The sequence below is a fragment of the Condylostylus longicornis genome, unplaced genomic scaffold, assembly GCF_029603195.1.
Source record: "Condylostylus longicornis isolate FDR11 unplaced genomic scaffold, ASM2960319v2 ptg000006l, whole genome shotgun sequence".
Taxonomy (NCBI): domain Eukaryota; kingdom Metazoa; phylum Arthropoda; class Insecta; order Diptera; family Dolichopodidae; genus Condylostylus; species Condylostylus longicornis.
Window position 1 is genome coordinate 3,666,154 of NW_026577975.1, and position 19,791 is coordinate 3,685,944.

General features: G+C 23.8%; 1 protein-coding gene across 5 annotated transcripts in view; it reads right to left on the minus strand.

The window, feature by feature from the left end:
* Positions 1-19,791, minus strand: part of LOC129618455 (serine/threonine-protein kinase par-1) — a 140,958-nt gene that overhangs the window by 68,334 nt on the left and 52,833 nt on the right. For all 5 annotated transcript variants that reach the window (XM_055533208.1, XM_055533206.1, XM_055533207.1 and 2 more), the window contains exons 3-6: positions 16,904-16,967; positions 14,769-14,884; positions 4,882-4,996; positions 3,938-3,993 (exon numbers count right to left, since the gene is read on the minus strand). In XM_055533208.1, coding sequence (XP_055389183.1) covers positions 3,938-3,993; positions 4,882-4,996; positions 14,769-14,884; positions 16,904-16,967 — 351 coding nt within the window. The remainder of the gene's footprint in view (positions 1-3,937; positions 3,994-4,881; positions 4,997-14,768; positions 14,885-16,903; positions 16,968-19,791) is intronic.

Consider the following 19,791-nt stretch of genomic DNA (forward strand, 5'->3'; position numbering starts at 1 on the left):
CTGCATAATTTCTGAGATATAATCAAATAAATTTTGAAATTATACTGCAGCTACCCCAACCAGTACCTCGATCATATCCAATTTAAATAGGATTCTGGCATTGACTATAATAAATTATTTGCGAGAATTTGGAAAACTTAGTTCAATTAGTTTTTGAATTATCGCTGGGACGAACGGACGGATAGACAAGATTAAATCGATTCAGAATTCGATGCTCATCAAAAACGTATACTTAAGTCTATACATCAGACTATTACTTCTTAAAGTTACAAACGGTAAGGCGAATTTAGTATAATACACTCGTACGGGTACAATGAATTATTTTTTCTCTTGCTGAATAAATTAAAAACTTTTTTTTTTTAAATTGCATACTTTCGGGCTACACTACAATAAAATTATAATATAAATATCGCTTAAATGGTGTCTAAATAAATGAAATATAAATAACAAGAAATAGTTAGTAATTGAAACAAATTTGTTTTATTTAAAAATTAAAATACATAGCTAGTTTAATTTGACATGATATGAAAAAAAAAAAAATTCAATTGTTTTCGTGTTTAAACTAAATTAAAATTTTTGAAAATAATTTTTATTTAATTTTTTATTTATTGTACAGCTATTCTTATTGTATGAATAATTTTCTCTAATTAGTAAATATTTCTGTAGCTATGTTTGATAAATTGTTCTAAACCATAAAAAAATAGATTTAATTTAATATTTTCTCGATATTCTCATTATTTACATTGCTCTCTTAATATCGTATTGCTATGTCATAATTATCGCATAATAAATTAGTGGAATCACAAGGTTAATTGAACAATTTAAAATATTAAATTAATTTAAAATTATTCTAAAATTTGGTAATGATTTTTTTAAAGAAATCAATTACCGACATTTGAAATTGAGCGATGACTCCAGGAACGAAAATCATACCTATGTCTATAGGAAAAAATATTTTTAGATAAGGGTTAATTTTAACCGCAATTTTCTCACCATAATGTTTCGCGATTTTGTTTTGCAATAGAAGAATAAAGTCTTTTAAAAAAATTGTCGAAAAAGTTATTCTTGAGGCATGGGGGTTCGAACTGACATGTATGTAAATCATAATAAACTCATCTATTTTGCATGCAATCACAAAATATACTTTTAACCTTCGAGGGGTGCTTATAATTTTATTCTAAACATTATGGTAGAATCTTTATTTAATAAATTTTCCTTTAATTTTAATAATATTTTTTGAAAATGAAAAGTTTATGAAAACATAAAATGACTGTAAAAAAAAATTAATAAAAATTATTTAAGACCTGAATACGCGTAATTTGCTTTGAACTTTTCTTTCTTTTTTTTGAATATAACACATAAAAAATCTTTATTCAAGTTAAAACTCTTGGGGAATTTATGTTACCGTAATTGAATATAAATAATCAACAGAAAATAAACAAAATATATAATTTAAAAATATAAAAAAAAATATTTCTAAAAATGTTATAAATAATATCTTGGCTAGAAATTTATAGCCCTGTAATATAAATGAGAAAAAAAAACGCGCAGTAAGACGATTGTAAATACCAAATTAGGCACTCATCTCAAACATATAAATAATATTTTTATTTATGAACACATTTTTACATTACGTGATAAACAGTTGCCTAGCTTTCAAAGACTGCAAAATCCCAAAATATAATAGAAATATTTTAATTTAATTTAATATTCTAGAAATAAAATAGGAAATATAAATTTTTCAATTATTAAATAGAAAAAGCGGTGCTCCAAATTTGAACTTGAACTTATTATTAAACAATTAAGAAAATTCATCAGAATTAAGAAGAATATTTAAGCATAGCTTGAATGTATTGAATGTATTTCAGACATCTAGCTTGAATTATGATTGAATTTTATGCGAATTCTAAACAAAATGTGTGCGAAACCAAGCCCTATACCTGCCAAACCATGCTCTTGAATAAAAAATTATTAAAAATTTAGAGATTTCAGTATTGCTAGCAGTTAAGAAATTCCACTAGTCAATAAGGTTTACTATGTACTTTTACTAAAATACATTATTAAAATTTTGCTATAAGACAAAGTTTAATGTCGACAACTACTTGGAGCATAATAGAATCTCATCACAATCTTCACACTTCCATACAACAATTATCGATTTCAATTTTAAAATTTTTCATTTCTAAGCGCAATTTAAACGGTATGGTGAACGACTCATCCATTTTATATTTAAAATTTTGAATTTTCCAGTATCTTATTCTTATATTGCACTTTAAAAACAATTACATATTCATATACAAATATATATACATAATTTGTTTATACTCACACTTAAAGTTTGAATATGAATTTTATAAGATAACAAAAAAAAAATAGAAACAACCAAAGCAAAAAGTATGTATGTAATACTTTTCGTCTGATAAAATTTACATCATTTCACTTTTGAAGAATTTACAACTTTCTTTAAGCTCTTATCAATTCTTCGAAAAAAAAAAATAAAATTGGTTAAGAAATAAAGAAGAAAGAAATCCTTGGTAAATATTATCGATATTTCTATGATATTACAAAAATATCACAAAAAAAAATCCTGTCTAAGTTAATATATATATTACTATAAATATATGTGATATATATACGATATGTGTATGATATATATACATTTTGTATTATTTTTATTATATATTGGGGTAAAAGAAACCCTCCTAACCAAAAAAAAAAAATATACATACTAAATTATGCAATCAATCCTATATATAACAAAAATCTGACTTTATACTCCGAAAAATAAAAACACACATACACATAAAAACACAAAAATAAACCAGAAAAAAAAATTCACCATTTTTACATGGCATAATATTATGTTTGTAATAATAATCTAGATAGATGATGATCACAGAATGGAATTTATAAAAATCATACAAGAGATTTGTGTGTACACCCACATAAATTTTTCAGAATATATAAAAATTGATTTTTCTTCTTTAACATTGCATTTTCCATTTTTAAAATAGGCATTATTTAATAGGAAATTCAATAAAATTACATAAGATTTTCGATTCTTTGAAATGTAGATTGATCGAACTAATTTTCTAACTTACAATCAAAAATTGTGAAAATTGCCTAAAAATTATCAAATTATCGACTGAACGTTTAACTTTCGATAACAAAATGAATAAATTTTGTATACACTTTTAAAAAAAATGATATACGCAATGCGTATCGATATATGTTAGTTACTCATTTTCTTCCCACTTGGCGAGTAATATAACGAGATACACGATGAGACTCTTAACTTTTTCTTTCAAAGTTCGCATTAAAAAATAATAATTCGAAAATAAGACGCTGTTAAACATTTAAAAATTAATCGAATTAACTAAACCACTACTGTGAGTGGATACTGTTGCGTTTCCATCACATGTATGCAATCTATTAAGTTTGCACAATGTTTACTTATATTTATTATTATACCTCAATAGTATCCTAGTGTAGACAATAAAAAAATTCAACATTATTCAATCGTTTTATATCAAAAAAAATTTTCCTCTTTTTAAGTTTTTGATTTTTTTACAACCAAAAGCCAAAAAAAAAATAAAATAAAAAACAAGAAGGATCATAAAATATTTACAAAATCTCTTCTCTTGTAATCTTCTCTTTTCTATAGATATATATATGTACATATAGATAAACAATATGTTTGTATACGAGTATGTGTACAGAATTCATTTTTGCTTCAATACGAGAGTAAGCAAAGCAATTCTATTTTTATTCCTTTTTACTCATGTACTCTTTTTTTTCGTAAAATTTCTCGTGATTATGAATTTTACTGGATTTCTTATTTTTTTATGAATAAATTTATAAAAAAAAGTATGAAAAAATAAATTTTATTATAAAAAAGAAAACGTTATTTAAATTTTTTTTATTTTTTTTCACTTACCCAAATATCGATTTCTGGTCCAGTGTACTTTTTTCCTTCGAACACTTCTGGTGCAGCTATATAAATTTAAAAACAAAATTTGCATTATTTATATAGTATATTTTTTATATATTTTATTGTACACAAATATGTAAATGTGCAGCTCATATTAAATAGGGATAATCCGAATAATACTAATTATGATATGGAATAATACTCCATATTGATAGCAATTAATAAAATATACGAAAACATATAAGATATGTATGACAAGAAAATATGATTTCACACATGTATGAATACACGTGCATGTATTACTACGCATATGTATGATTGCAATATATGTATGATTCAAAATTTTGTATGACACAATATTTGATTTAGAGAACGCAATTGCTGCTTGATTGCAGAATCGTTGTAAGCACATCTAATCAACTACACTATTTCGTTGCAAAACTAAAAATTGCATGTCTATCTCAGCCCTTAGATTATTATATCACTATTATTGATCCTATTTCATGATTTGAGTATAAAGCTTCTAATTCCAACTGACTAACTAACTTCTTATCGACACTAGTCGATATTATAATTCCTTTAGTTGAAGGAAATAATTATGCATATTAATCCCAGTGAATAATTATTCTCAATTCTTTTGTGCTCAAACTTAAAAGTTAATTTTTCTAATACATAATACAAAAATTTCATAAAAGCCTTGTCCATTTACAAACCATTCCCAACTACTTCGGTAATTTATATTCTTAGAAGAAACACAATCATAATATAATTTATGGTTTTTGATTCTCTTTTTTGATTTATGGATGGTAGATTTCGAAGTAAAACATTAGTTAAAAGTTGAACATAAACGAATAATGAATTTCAATTGAATTAACTCACAGCATCCCTATTTAGTATAAGCTGTACATTTATTTATGAAAATAATATTATAAAGAATAAAAATTTCTTACCATATGGCGGTGAACCACACCATGTAGCCAATAGTTCACCACGTTTATACATATTTGAAAAACCAAAATCAGCTATTTTGATATTCATATTTGAGTCTAATAGAAGATTCTCAGCCTGAAAGAATAATACAAAGGTATATACAAAAATCAAATAAGTATAAAAATTTTTTGTTTTTATTTTGTTTGCTTTGTAATCGAAATCAAATCAAATATTATAATATAAAAGATAACGTATGTAAAATAATATGGAAAATTTGAAATAAATTTTATTAATAAAATATAAATAATATACTATATGGTACACAAGTACATTATATAAACAGGCCCGGTTCTGATTTGTTGGTTAACCCACGAGGTTTCCAAAAAAGGCTCTTTAATTTTTTTAAGTTTTCAATGGTGCCTCCGCTTTCCGGCGCCCATTTCAAATGCTTACTTTGCATATATGCTAGATCCGGCACTGTATATATACACACATAAGTTAAGTATGTACGTATACAAAGTATATTGAATATTACAGGGAATCTATTCGCTGCTATATTATGCTTATTCAATGGAAAATTTTCAAAAGAAAATATTTTATGAATATTACTTTGAAAATTTCATTAAAAAAAATTTTTATTTTTTCAACATTTTCCTTATGAAATACACTATTTTATAAATACTTATAGATACCTGTACAATAAATATATAAAAATATATAGGATAGTTTCATAAGTTCATGTATGCAAATGATTTTCATAAATAAATAAAGGAAACTTCTTTGAATTTAAGTTTTTAATAATATTCAAAAGCCCTTAAAACTTTAAATTTTCCATAAATTCCCTATACGCATTTCTGTCATTCGCGATACAAGTAGTACAAATTTGAAATTTTCTCTAAATTTCAATTTAAATCACTACTATGAATTCTAAATTTTATTTGTGCTTCCTCAATTCCTCGCTCTTAATTAAATCCTTAATTCTATCATAAATTTTTATTGTTTTCTGTGATATATGAATTTGTACTTTCATATAAGAAGAAATTCTCGCACAAGTTCATAATTTTATTGCTGCCTCGGTTAAATTAAAACTTCTACGAAAAATACAGATAAATAAATGCAACGAATGAAAAAGAGTATACGTATGGTATTTGGTAACACTATTTTGAGTATGTCATTCAATCTTATATAGCAGCGAGCGTTCTATTTAACTTATGATCAAGCATATTTTGATTCCAAACTTATAGGTATGCTTAATTAAAATATAAAGACTTTCCATGTTTATACCTAGTTATGACGGAAATTTCCATTAGTGGCATTGTTTTCCTTGGAAATACCATAAAATTTCATTAGATATTAGTTCCCAAAGATGGCTCTTAAAACTTTACTGTTGCTGTCAATAGATCACAGTCAATAGATCACATAAATACCAAGCAATTATTGTTATAAATGTTACATTTTATTCTACATTAGTAAAATACTCTAAAAAAAATTCCAAATTTTAAAGAGCAAACAACAAAATTAAAATTATTTTTAGTCAATTATTTTTAACTTTAAAATTGCATCTTCCCAGAAATTAACAAAAAAAAAATGTATACATACATTTTTAAGGTAATAAAGGACAGCAAAATTAAAAGAAAAAATCATGGATGATCAAGGACACGAAATAAAATATCCTACCTACCTACATAGGTACTTTTGTAATTTACAATTTCACATATTTACTATTTATTTATTTGCTTTTTTCTGTTCTGGTTCTTTTTATTTAAAATTGGCATTGAATACCGCATATTGGTAACAATTTTGGTAACATAGAAAAAAAAAAATGAAATAAAAATTGAAAATCTCTGCATTGCGACTATTTTTTTTCAACTATTTTCAATTTTAGTTCAACTGAAATTCGTTGGTTTTTCAGTTTTGTTTTTTTTCATTTTTCAATTTCGAAAATTAAAAAAAAAGAACAAAACAATTCTGTTAACAAGAGTATACGACTAAATAACCGTTATTTTAGTCATCCCTTTTTTTTTAGTTTTCTGCTTTTTGTAAACTTTTTTTTATTTTTTTGTTATTTCGCCCCTGTTTGTTTAAAGTTGTTTAAAGTGAAAGAAAATTAACTTGGCATGGAAAGAGAAAAGAATAGATGAAAAAATATTCCAAATAATCAAAAGGATTCCATAAGAATCACAAATTTTCATACTCTATAGTAGTGGAACAGATTTTTCCATTCATTTCTTTCTTTCACGAAAAAAAAAAATAAAAAAAAAAAGAACAACAATTCTATTAGACTTCATCCAGATTTAGAGTTTAATATAGTGAAGATGTAAAAACAAAAATAAGAAAAAAAGAAACTTTATAACGAAAAGAAAAATTGTCATTTATGCTCCATAGTCTACACAATATAGGACTACTTTGTATAAAATGTAAATGAAAATCCGTGGAAAATAATAAAATTGTAATATTTCCGTTATTTTCAATTCTTTTTTCCATTCTAGATTGTGATTGTATAAATTTACGTTATATACATTTTTATATACAATTTATCTTTTATCTTATAGCTAAAATGATAAAAATATTTACGCCATTTTGATGACGCGCCAAAATAAATTTTTATTGTTTAGTGTCGCGTACATTTTTTTTTCACATTTATACAATAGTTCCACCTCTATTCTCTCAAAATTCAATAGAAGTAGATGAGAACATTTGTTTTTGTTTAAAACTTTAAAAAAAAAAATTTTAAATTAAATGTGAATATTTTTTTATTGAAAAAAGTAATTGTAATTTTAGCAAGTTTGAAATATTTAAACCTGAAGACAATTTTTTGTACATTAAATCTTGAATGGTACTACTGGCATGCATTTAAAAATAATTATAAAGGTTATTGACTCATATTCATATTTTTCCCAAAATTCAATTTATAATTTAAATATTGTGCTTTTCAAATGTAATTGAAAGTCCTCGCGGTTTCACTATCTTTGTTATGTCATTAAACTCGAAATAAATTTAACTATAATAGAAATAACATGTGGTCCAAAAAAAAATTTCGAGGAAGAATCAGAATCGAGGAAGAGTTTCAACGTTTTTTAATAATTTTTTTAGTGGAATAATAGGGTATGGGCTAGTGTGTTGAAATCGGAGAGTCAAAAATGAAATAAATTTTATTTTAGAATTGGTCTGTAGAATTAGGAGTCGAAATTGGAGTCAGAGCCGGAGTCAAACTTGAAAAATTTAATAACCTCTTAAAATTTATATACAGAAGTTTGAGTGCATATTCGGATTGAGAGTCGAATTCGTAGTCGAAATATGACTCGATTTCGATTAGGCAGTAAAAAATTTTAAATTTAAAATTAAAGAATATTTTTAACTATTTTAATTTCTCATATTAACAAGTTTGATTTCTCAAATCAGTCTTAACTGTACCTAAAAATTCAAGTCTCAGCTATATAGAAAAATTGCCGTACAAAGACGCTTTATTTTCATTACCTTTTCTTACCCATAAATCGGGCAGACTACATTTAATAAGTTTACAAAAAAATCCCTTACAATAATGTCTACTACATATTTAATATTTATCGTGTAAGCCTCATTAAATTCAAATATAACCTCCATTTGGCTTATATAAAAAATTTTAAAACAATGGAATCAAAAATAAAAATATTGTTTTTTTCATCCTTCCTTTATTTGTTTTAAAATATGTATGTATATGCACACATACTGAATTTAATCCTTTATAATTGATTTTTTAAACAATAAATTAATTGATGTTGACTAAATGAAAATATTTTCATATTTGTGAGTATGTCGTATTAATAAATTAATACTAATAATATTATAAATTAAAAAAAAATTTTTTTTAAAAATATTAAAAATTTTTTAAATATTTTTTGTCAATAGAATTTACGTTCATAATTCATATTCATTAAAAAAATTACCATAATTCCATTATTAAAAAATAATTTTGAATTTTTAATATTAATTTTTTTCTTATTTAATTTTTTTTAATAGTATATACATATGTATACTTTTTATTGTAATGCTATTAGGTGTTTATTTTGTTAAGGTTTTTATTTTTAATATAAAATATAAAATTCTATTAAATTTTTAAATACAATGTGGGAATATTTACCCACATATCAAATTCTATACTATTTTGGTTCTATAATATCTAAAGATGATAATTAAACCACCTCTGTATGTGTTTTAATTCTTGAAATTTTCTTTAGAAATATGTCATATTATGTAGGTAAAGAGGACACACATATACCTAATGTATGTATAAGTATTTTACTTATTATTTTTCTTTCATATACGTAGTTATAAATATGTTATTCTTTAAATAGAAACAAAAGGTATTAAATAGCATAATTTACTGGAAAAAAAAATTAATTTTCACCCCCAAAAGTAAATATAATTTTATTGTTTGAAATTTTTACATTTATTAAAAATTGAAATAGATTTTAAAATGAATACATTTTAAAAATATGTAATGTATATTTTAAAAATAGCTTATATCCTATTATATACAAGCTTAATTTGCTTGAATTAGATTGATGTAAAAAAAAACAAAATTGTTTTATTCAATTTTCTAAAGTCATTGGAAAAGATATTATGTTACGACCGTGGCAAAATAATGTTATATTTTATAAAATTTTCTTAAGTACATTTTGTTTTAATTTAGGAACGTCATCATTGCTACTTAATTAACGATGATTATTGCAATATTCCCGACATTAATACACCGAGTCTTTATTTAATAACACATTTAATTGTGAAAGTATAAGAATTTCTGATTTGTGAACATTTTGCCAAACTTAATTTATACTTAATATTTTATATTACAAATCCACTTACAATTAAACGAATATGAAATAAATTTTTGAATATGAAATAATTTTGAGACTTGATAATCGAAATCAATAATCGATTTGAGGTTAATTTATTTCATTTATTTCATCAATAATCGAACACCATGTACTATAAAAGCTTTATTAAAATTTTTGTTCAGTATCATTTTAAAAATTATTTTAAATTGTACATATAAAGTTTTAATTAAAACTCAGTCAAGTTGCATATGAAATTCCCTTTTGAATTTACACAACAACTTAAATCGCTCAATTGAGCAGACGCATGGAAATAACATCTAAAAACTTTGAGCAAAATAAAAAAAATATTAAATTCTAAGTTAATTCTTTGAGCAAAATAAAAAAAAATATTAAATTCTAAGTAGTTTTGCGGCACTTATAATTGTTGCGTGTTTTTTGAAAGGTATATTGGCTATAATATTGAAAAAACGAATTAATAAGCTAGAATTTCTAGTATTTTATATAAATTTCTATATATTCAAAATTGATCATTTGAACCTTATTTCGCAATAAAATATACTATAATAACATTTTGACATTGACAATCTAATAAATCATATTTATAAGGCTTCATAATTCATAAAATAAAAAATTTCGATCAATTAATTATTAAATAAATTTTTTAATTTTTACTAAACACCTTAAACTTTATTTGAGGATAAATAAAAGTGTACAAGCATAAATTTATATAATTAAGAATCGAAAATTAGGTTAAGATAGGCAAAACTATAAATATTTATATTTGTATATATATCAATATATATCATGTAAGTAATTTTTTTTTTGGAATATTTATAAAGTTGAATATTTCTTAAAATAAATTAACCCAATTATAGGGAAATACAATTATAAAGGTGTACACACACACTTGGATATGCAATCATATAACAAATGAATAATGTTCTTGAGAAATTTTTGTATTACATTTTGTAATTTTACTTAGATATATATATATATATATATATATATATATATATATATATATACAGCGGCGGATCTGCCATATATGCAAAATAAACATATGAAAATGAGCACCAGGGAATGAAAACACAATTATTACAGGGACACAATTATTATGCGAAATTTGCAATGTTTATTGGTATTTTAAATTACTTCAAAAGCGGAGGGCCCACTTTGTAGAAATCGAAAAGAGCGCCGAACAACTGAGAACCGGACCTGTATATATAGTTAAAATGGGTATGATAACTGCTTGTATACATTTATACAATTTATTATTTACACAACAAAGTTTTCTTAATATATTAACTTCATCGTTAGTCGATTAAAAATTTATACTTTTACCACCATAGTGACAACAAGATATACAAACTTTTTATTTCTATTCAGTATTCTCACTCTCACACTCTCTTCTATATATGACGTAAAGAGAGTGTATTAATATATAAATTTGATTTGCTCACATATTTTAGAAATTCTTCTATATTCTATATAAGGCTTTCACATAAAACATCTATGTTAATAAATATGTTAACTGTGTACATAACTCACACATACTTGATTATAAAAAATTTTGAAAGGGAAATAAAAAATTCCTAAATATTTTTTTTGCCACTATTTAATTCCTTTTAACATATATGTACATATGTACAGATATAAATAAAAATATATATATATATATATATATATATATATATATATATATATATATGTATATATATATATATATATATATAATTGTCATCATATGTTTATATGACAAATTTAAAAGGAAAAGTAAAAATAAAATTGCCAGTAGCTTTTTGTTTTATCACTGTTTTATGCTTATATACACATATATACATATAAACATAAAAACATACAAATATACTATAATTCATTTTATTGTTTGTAAAGTTTAACTTAACTTTTATATATGTAATAAAATGTCAACAAGTTCTTACTTTTTAGTAAATTTACAAAAAAATACAACAAAAAGGAAAAATCATTTTATATTTGTTACTGAACATTACATGAGCATTGTTTGTCTGTCCAATCTTTAATCTCTTTTTCAAAAAAAAAAATTCCTCTCTCATCAATCTCACATACTCTCAATGTCTGCGAACTGAAAGCCTTAGGGAAAAAGACTATTTAAGACCTTTACTGGAAAACCAAAAATATGATGGAAGAAGACCGTAAGAACGGAATATGATTTGACCGACAGATTTTAGTCAGTAATGAAATGAAGTAGTACAACTGAGAAAGTTTTTAAAGAGAAATCCCAATAATTGAATAACAATGTTCAACAATGTTCTCTGTTGAAATAACAATATTCATTATTCAAAGAGACAAAATTGTTGTAATGAAATTGTTGAAATAACAATGAGGTAACATTAGTACAAATGGGCAACTGAACCCGAATTTGTACAAAAGGCAAAATTTTCATCTTTTTCAAGATTAAAGATCTTCCAATTAACCCTTATTTTTCCAGGGATTTTTTTTCAACATTATTCAATTTCCATACGAAAACGCCAGAACGAAATATGTAAATGATTGTTGCCAAATAAGAAATGTGCTTCTTAGAAGCCATCATTCCAGACCTAGTAGATATTTCTTTATACGGTTGATATCTTCATGTATAATATATAAAATCAAAAACATTTTGTTACAATACCTGTTCCATATAAAGGCACACATATACTCGTACTCTTATATATGAGGTATTTTATTTGCAATGAAAATAAAGTGACAAATAAAGTAAAAAAATAAAAGTTGTTATCCACGTGTGTTGTTTTCCTTTTTTGTTCTTTTTTTACAATGTTTCCTCAATTTTAAGTTTTATTTATTTTGTGATGGTTTCATTGTTTTCACATCCCCATAAAATTATTGCTACTTATTTGATTTTCCTTCCGTCTTCTTATTTTACTTCTAGCTACAAAATTTTTTTTTATCTGCATAGTTTTTCATGAATGTGTGAGTATCACAATAATATGTAGGTATATGCTCGGTGTTTAAAGATATTTATTATGACATTAGGTTCCCCTTGTTTTGAATTTCTTTTGGGTTTTTTTTTTCTTTCCTTCAAATTAACTTTTAAGAATATTATATAAGTAACTAAGAAAATAAATTATTGCTACAATTTTGAAAAAATTTAATACATTTTTTTTTATGAAAAATATTATTTATATGAGTAATAACACCATGTGCATGTATAGTTGAATAAGTTTCTAATGTAACAAATAGGAGAGTGTTATTGAAAATAGAATGTTATATCTAAAAATAACAAATTAATAATGACCTAGTTTTTAAAAATCTTTTATGTAATTAGTTTAAGAATTCTTTTTTATTTTAAATCTTAACTTTTATATATGTAGTTATTTTTGTAATTAAATTTTGACCTTTTATTTTCATAAACTTTGAACCCTTTGAATGCTTTTTTCTTAATTATTTTGAAAACTTGTGATGAACTTATACTTTATACGAGTTTCAAAAGTTAGTTCTCAGTTAAGTGGTTCGATAAATTAATAATAAATTAATTTTGGAATTACTCATATGAAAATTTTTTCGCAATATTCAAAGTGTTTTTTTATGAAAAATAACATTGAATTCTTGTGTCCTTACAACAGTTTTCTTTCAAAAATATGGAGTATAGAAAGTCTTACTCATAGGCTAATTTAAATAATTATCAAAATTAAAGTTACTTCTCCTACCACTTTTACCATACAAATTAGAAAACATACGAAAATAAAAGACGGTTCTGCCACCATTCCTAATTATTTTCTGTATTTTGCAAAGTTGACAACGTAAACACAAACAAAATGCAAAACAAAAAAAAATATTTGACCGATCTTATAATTTTGACATTGAAGGTCAAAATTGATGCTATCAATGGGACTTAAATTCATAAAAATGTTTACAAAAGCTTAAATAGAAATTGGGATAGAAGAAAATTTATATTTTATTTTAAACCTCAAATTGGTATAGTCTTCACTCAAATTATCCTTAAGACAGCTATTATTCTTGCATAGCTTCATGACATCCTAACTGGCTGTTGGGGAAATAGCCTACAAGTGCATGGCTCTGGGCGGAATAAGACTGTTCAAGTGGGGTAGCGCAAGTGTGCCAGACCTGGATGAGATATCGAAAATTAACATCGAGAGTTTAGATGAATTCGTACGTTTAATGACGGTCAACCAATTAAAAAATATGAGTAAATCGAATAAATTGTTAAAAATTACTAAAAAAATTCATAACAATTGAAATATTTTCATGTATTCTTTATTTAATATAAAATTAATAAAAAATTTAACAAATTAGACTCTATGAGAAAATTATTAATTTTGCGGAATATATTCAAAAATGAAACCGTGTGTGACACGCAAAAATAATTGAAATTTGAAAAAATCCACTTTGATTTCTATTGAGCGTATACTACTACCCTGCACTAACTGTTAAAAGAAATCCTTAACTTCAAAATTGTCGTAACAGACTCTTAATATGCAATTCAGCTTATGAGTTGTTATTGCTGAATTGTATAGCAATACATGTACACTTTCGTTCTAACTTGTTACAAAAATAAAAAAACAAATGTACTATTTATTATGGCACACCATGTAAATATCATAATTCATTTTATATAAATAATTACATAACCAGGGAAATACAAATAAAAAAGAGAATTATATTTCTTTTTTGAAAAGGACAAAAAAAATTCTGTTTTAAATTAAATGAAGCATTATAACAAAAAGAAATAAAAGTGATAGTTTTTAATTAATTTTCATTTTGTACAAATAAAAAATTGAATTAAAAATGAATTAATTATTATTATTAATAATTTATCTTTTGAAATTATTATTACATATACATACTCATAAACATTTGAATAAATAAATAAATTAAAAACAAATTGAAATAAAATTGACGATTCAAAGGAATATACAAGGATATTTGAGATCTCTGAACTCTATACGACAATTATAAATGTCCTTTATTACAATTTTTTTAATGTAAAATTGAAAATCATAATTAGTTTTTTTAATAGAAATAAATATACTCGTATAAATATATTAAATTGAAAAATAAAGATTATTAAAATATAATTTGAAATTACTCACCTTCAAATCTCTATGAACAATTCCTCGATTATGGCAGTATTCAACAGCAGATAAAATTTGCCAAAATTTAAAGCGTGCAGCACGTTCTGACATTCTACCACATTTTGCTATATAATCTATATCAAAATAAAATTAATAACATTATTATAAATAAATATTTAATAAAAATTTAAATTTTATAATCAAAACTTTATGAAAATTTTTATTCAGTTGTATAAAATTTAATGAATAGCTCCCGTAAATTCCTTAAAAAATATTAAATTTTAGAGTAAACTTTAACTTCTCTTCTATCTATAAAATATCTTGAATATTATTCTAATTTTCGATTCTAACAGGTTAATAAAGTAAATGAGAACATATGTATGCTATATTACAGTATTAACAAAGCTATAACAAACTAATACATCATTATCAAAGTTTCATGGACATTGGAAATCACAAACTATATTTTTGATACATTTTAAAATACGTCGGAACTTTCATATATGGAGCCATTGAAAATGTGAGGAATAAATTCGAATTAGAGAAGATTTCAACAGATATGATTTTATGAGATGTTTTTAATTAGGGGAGGCACCCATGATAAATTGAAACTAGAATACACACCTTTATTTAGAATGAATAAAATTTTTAAATCCAGGTTGTTTTATTACAATGTTGCCGCTTTACAAGACAACATAGCCGAATGTCACTGGAACACCCTTCGTAAATATTGGAAAATTGTTATACACAAAGTTTTTTTTTTAATTCAAATTTTAGAAATTTCAATATTATTTCCAATTCTAATAATTATTTTAACATTTAAACCAAATATTTTCTTTTTCTTTCTAATTTTATTAAAAACAAATTAATTATTTTTTTTTTCATTTCGCATATTTGAACAAGAATTCAAAACAAAAAAAACAAAGTGTCTGTTTTCATTTTTGTTTTTTTCATACTCACTAGGTTATTCACCTGTCTGCCAGCTATCTTATTGAAAAACTACAATAATTAGATGGTATATATTAGAATAATCTAATTGTATATATAGATATGGGTACGAAATTACAACTTGATAATCTTAACAATTTTATTTTATCATAGTGCGTAAATTACAAAAAAAATTTTATTCTAAAGTATGACATTGTTTCTGCTTTTTGCAGAAGGAAAAACAAAGGTAAGAACTCTTATTTAACCATCATAATATTCTTATATATTCTTTTATAAAATTCTGATATAAAAAAATAAAAAAATTTTTTTTTTCTTTTAATTATCTAACTAAGTAGTGTCATTATATATGTGTATAACATCAGATGTAAAAGAAGATAGAAGATTTTATTAGGAGTAATAATCTTTTGATAAGATTTCTCACATCTACAGTTCATGTATGTGTATGAATGTATATGAAAAAGGAAAGGAATTCTAGAGTATGAGTTGTATATTGTAGAGCAATATGAACTTCAAATATAAGAATATAAAATATTAAGGTAACAGAGAACGGAGCAGAAAAGGAAATTCAATCTTAATAGTCTAAGATTCAACTATTTTTGCAAATTATCTTCAAAGCGACTTAACAAATTCAAAGCAGTTTCTAACGAACATGGAATAAAAATTTTGCTTAAGTTATTTTAGTTTTCTGTACTTTATATGATTTAATATTTTGAACTTGTAAGTTGTGGAAGGTTTCTTTTAATGCAATTCGCATTTCTTTAATATTTAGAAATAAGCATTATAGAAAAAATGACTATCGAGCAATTAATTCCGTTTTCACAAACAAATTCCTCACCAAATTTTATACTTAATTAAAAAATTACATAAAGAAATAAATTTTCAATTGCAAATTAATTGGAATCCGAAATTTTTTAGTAATAATACTAAATTTCTCGTTAGCTAGACCAAAAACAACAATTATAGCATAAAGAAAATTCTCTGGTAAAATTTATAAGCAGAATGAAATTACAATACACCCCTTGAGAAAGTCTTATAAACGTTAAAATTTTTATAGCTTATTGTTAGTCGATTTAGAATTTGTTCTATTACGAGTACTAGTTCGGTAATTTCCAAAATTTTAGAACTTTTTTGGGAGCATTTTTAACTTTTAATGAACATACATACATATATGTTTTAAAATATCAAGTATTCAAATTTTTACTTACCGAAAATTTCACCTTGACTAGCATATTCCGATACAATATAAATCATATTTTTGGTTTCCATAACCTAAAAATTAAAAAATACAAAATTAATATAAATTTCAAACTCAGAACTTAAAATATAATTTAATTATAACTAATTTAAAATGTCAACAGAAAGGACATAAAATTAAGTTCAACTTAACCTGTCACAGAGTTCATATTTAAAAATCTAAAAAATTTAATCCAAAATTAATAAACACAAAAGTTTTCTTAAGAAAATGGAATGAATTTCTAAAACTTCATAACGCTATAGGATAGGGTATTAAGCCAAAAAAATTCCCGCATATTTTAGCTACTATTATAAATTCATATTTTAATTTTCAAACCCAAAAATCGTCCTACTTATGCAATAACCATAATATACCTATGAACCGAACTTATAAAGTATATTGAACTCTCATTCGAATTATTTGAACTCAATTTTCTCAATAAAATACCTACATTACTGCGTAAAATCAATATCATTATTCATAAATTACAAATAAAAAAGTTTCAGACAGAAGGCCGCCTTCATAATTTTTTTCTCCCAAACATTTTGAAAGGTGAATATTAAAATCTCACCTTTGCAAAAGAGTTCTATTGCATTCTTATGAATCATTCACTTTACCATGAAATAAAATAATTATTCACTGTTATTTGGAAAAATCACAAGACAATTTTTTTTTTTTTGGAAAATTAATTTGGTTTTTCTTTTCTTGGAAAAGCTTGAAAACAAAAATTTTATATAATAAAAATGTTACGTTCATTTTAAATGCAAAAAAAAAGTGAAAAAAACGTGGCGACATCAAATTGTGGTTTTGTCATTTTTTAATTATATGAGAGCCAAAAGGGCAAAATAAATTAATAAAGAAAAGGAAAAAAAAAATAAAGAAATTTTAACATTTTTTATAATAAGTTTTCAGTGGAAAAATACAAACTGACCATTGTTGCGATTTTCCCCTTAAGACATGCAAAAAAAAATGTTCTTTTAATTATATTTTTCCATAAAACCATATTTTATTTTTAATGTTATAAAGATAAAATAATTATTTAGTTTAATTAAAATGCTTAGTTTATAAGTCATTTTACATGAAATGCATAAAGGCTTCTGATATTTTTCACTAAAATTGAATTGGATAAGATTCAGCCAGTTTGTAATGATTTTCAGGCATTGAAACGGATGTAGGTATTGTTCATTACCATATTTTCGGTATGGCATTGAAAAACAACATAAAATCAAGAGACGACAACCAGAATTGCAACTTATTACTGTATAGCATTGATCTAAGCTTACATGTTGTATAAGAAATCTGCCATTTCTGGCCATTTTCATTAACAAAAATGATTACACAATTAAAAAATAAAATTTCCAAAATTATCCTCTTATACACGCATAATTACATTTCCAATTTTCTTTAAGATCTTCATCTTGTTTTAAAAATTATTTAAAATAAAATTAAAAAAAAAAAAAACTCGTTTTAAGGACATATTTAATTGCTTAACAAAATAATAATTTTTAATTAAATTTCAACAACAATATGCTAGAGACTTAAATTGCAAAAAATTTGATAATAAAGTAAAGTTTTTAGTATTAAGGTACAAGTTTTTTTTTTTATCGTAATTAAATTACTTTTTAGCTAACAAATAAAAAGCAACAAATTCTCTAGCTGATAATTTCCTATACCTTCCTTTTCTAATTCTTATTTGCCCTATCTTACGGTGAACGAAATTGAATCAAGGTATAAAAATTAAAAAAAAATTATCTAAAAAATATCAAATTAAAATTTAGCAATAAAAAAAAATTCCAGTCCTTAAGGCGGAAAATGTCTCCTCATCTAATGTAATAGAATTAAAATTATTTCTACCTTACGATATTAGACTGAGAATACTATATACATTTATGTGTGTATGTAAGCTTAAATGATGGTACTTTTATATTAAAATTATTATTCTATCAAAGTTATATTAAAAGAGAACAAATTAAAATTGTGTAGAAGAAATGAGATGTCATTGTCATTAATTTCAACGCGCGTTTTACAGTTATTAAAAAATTTTTACAATGAAGTTTTTTGCCTGTTTTTTTTTTCTGTAATCTTTTTAATAAGTTGTCAAAATTTTAATAAATTATTATAAAATAATTTTATTTTTTCAGCTATTAAAATTTTAACAGAGGAAGAAAATAAGAAAAGAAATTTTTATAATACAATTTGAAAAATTTCTCCTCTGTAATATTGTATAACTGTTATATTGTAAAATGAATTATTTATAAAGAAATAAATTCATACTGCCTCGTTGTGTATCGTAACTTAAAGAGTTTTTGTTATGTAACTTTATAAATTTCAAAAATTGATTTGCTATTCTAATTACTTAATATACAACAGAATTTGAATCCAAACAATCAGTCTCTTATTTCATATGATTCAATATACACTATAAGATATCATATGTTGAGACAATTCAAGTAATTGCAACCGTTCTCTTATTAAACTCTTCCGTTCTCAATTATATACTGAGAAAATACGTTTTCTTATAATAAACAATTGCCTTTCGCAACATCATACGATTTAATGCACTCTGAGATATAATCTACTAAGGAAATTCAAATAACGGCAGCTGTAACTTCTTACTCCCAGGCAATTACACTCATCTGTTCTCAATTATTTCTGAGCAAACTCATTCTCTTATAATAATCTATTGCCTTCCGCGACATTATTAATTGAAAAGCAGTCATGTTTTTTCCAGTGTAACTTAAAATTTCTTTCTTAAAACAAAATAATAAAATTTAATTACTAATAAAACGTGTAGTTGTCATCTTTATTATTAATTCTTATAAGAGTTACTAATGGAAATTTCTTCGTACAACTGCAGAT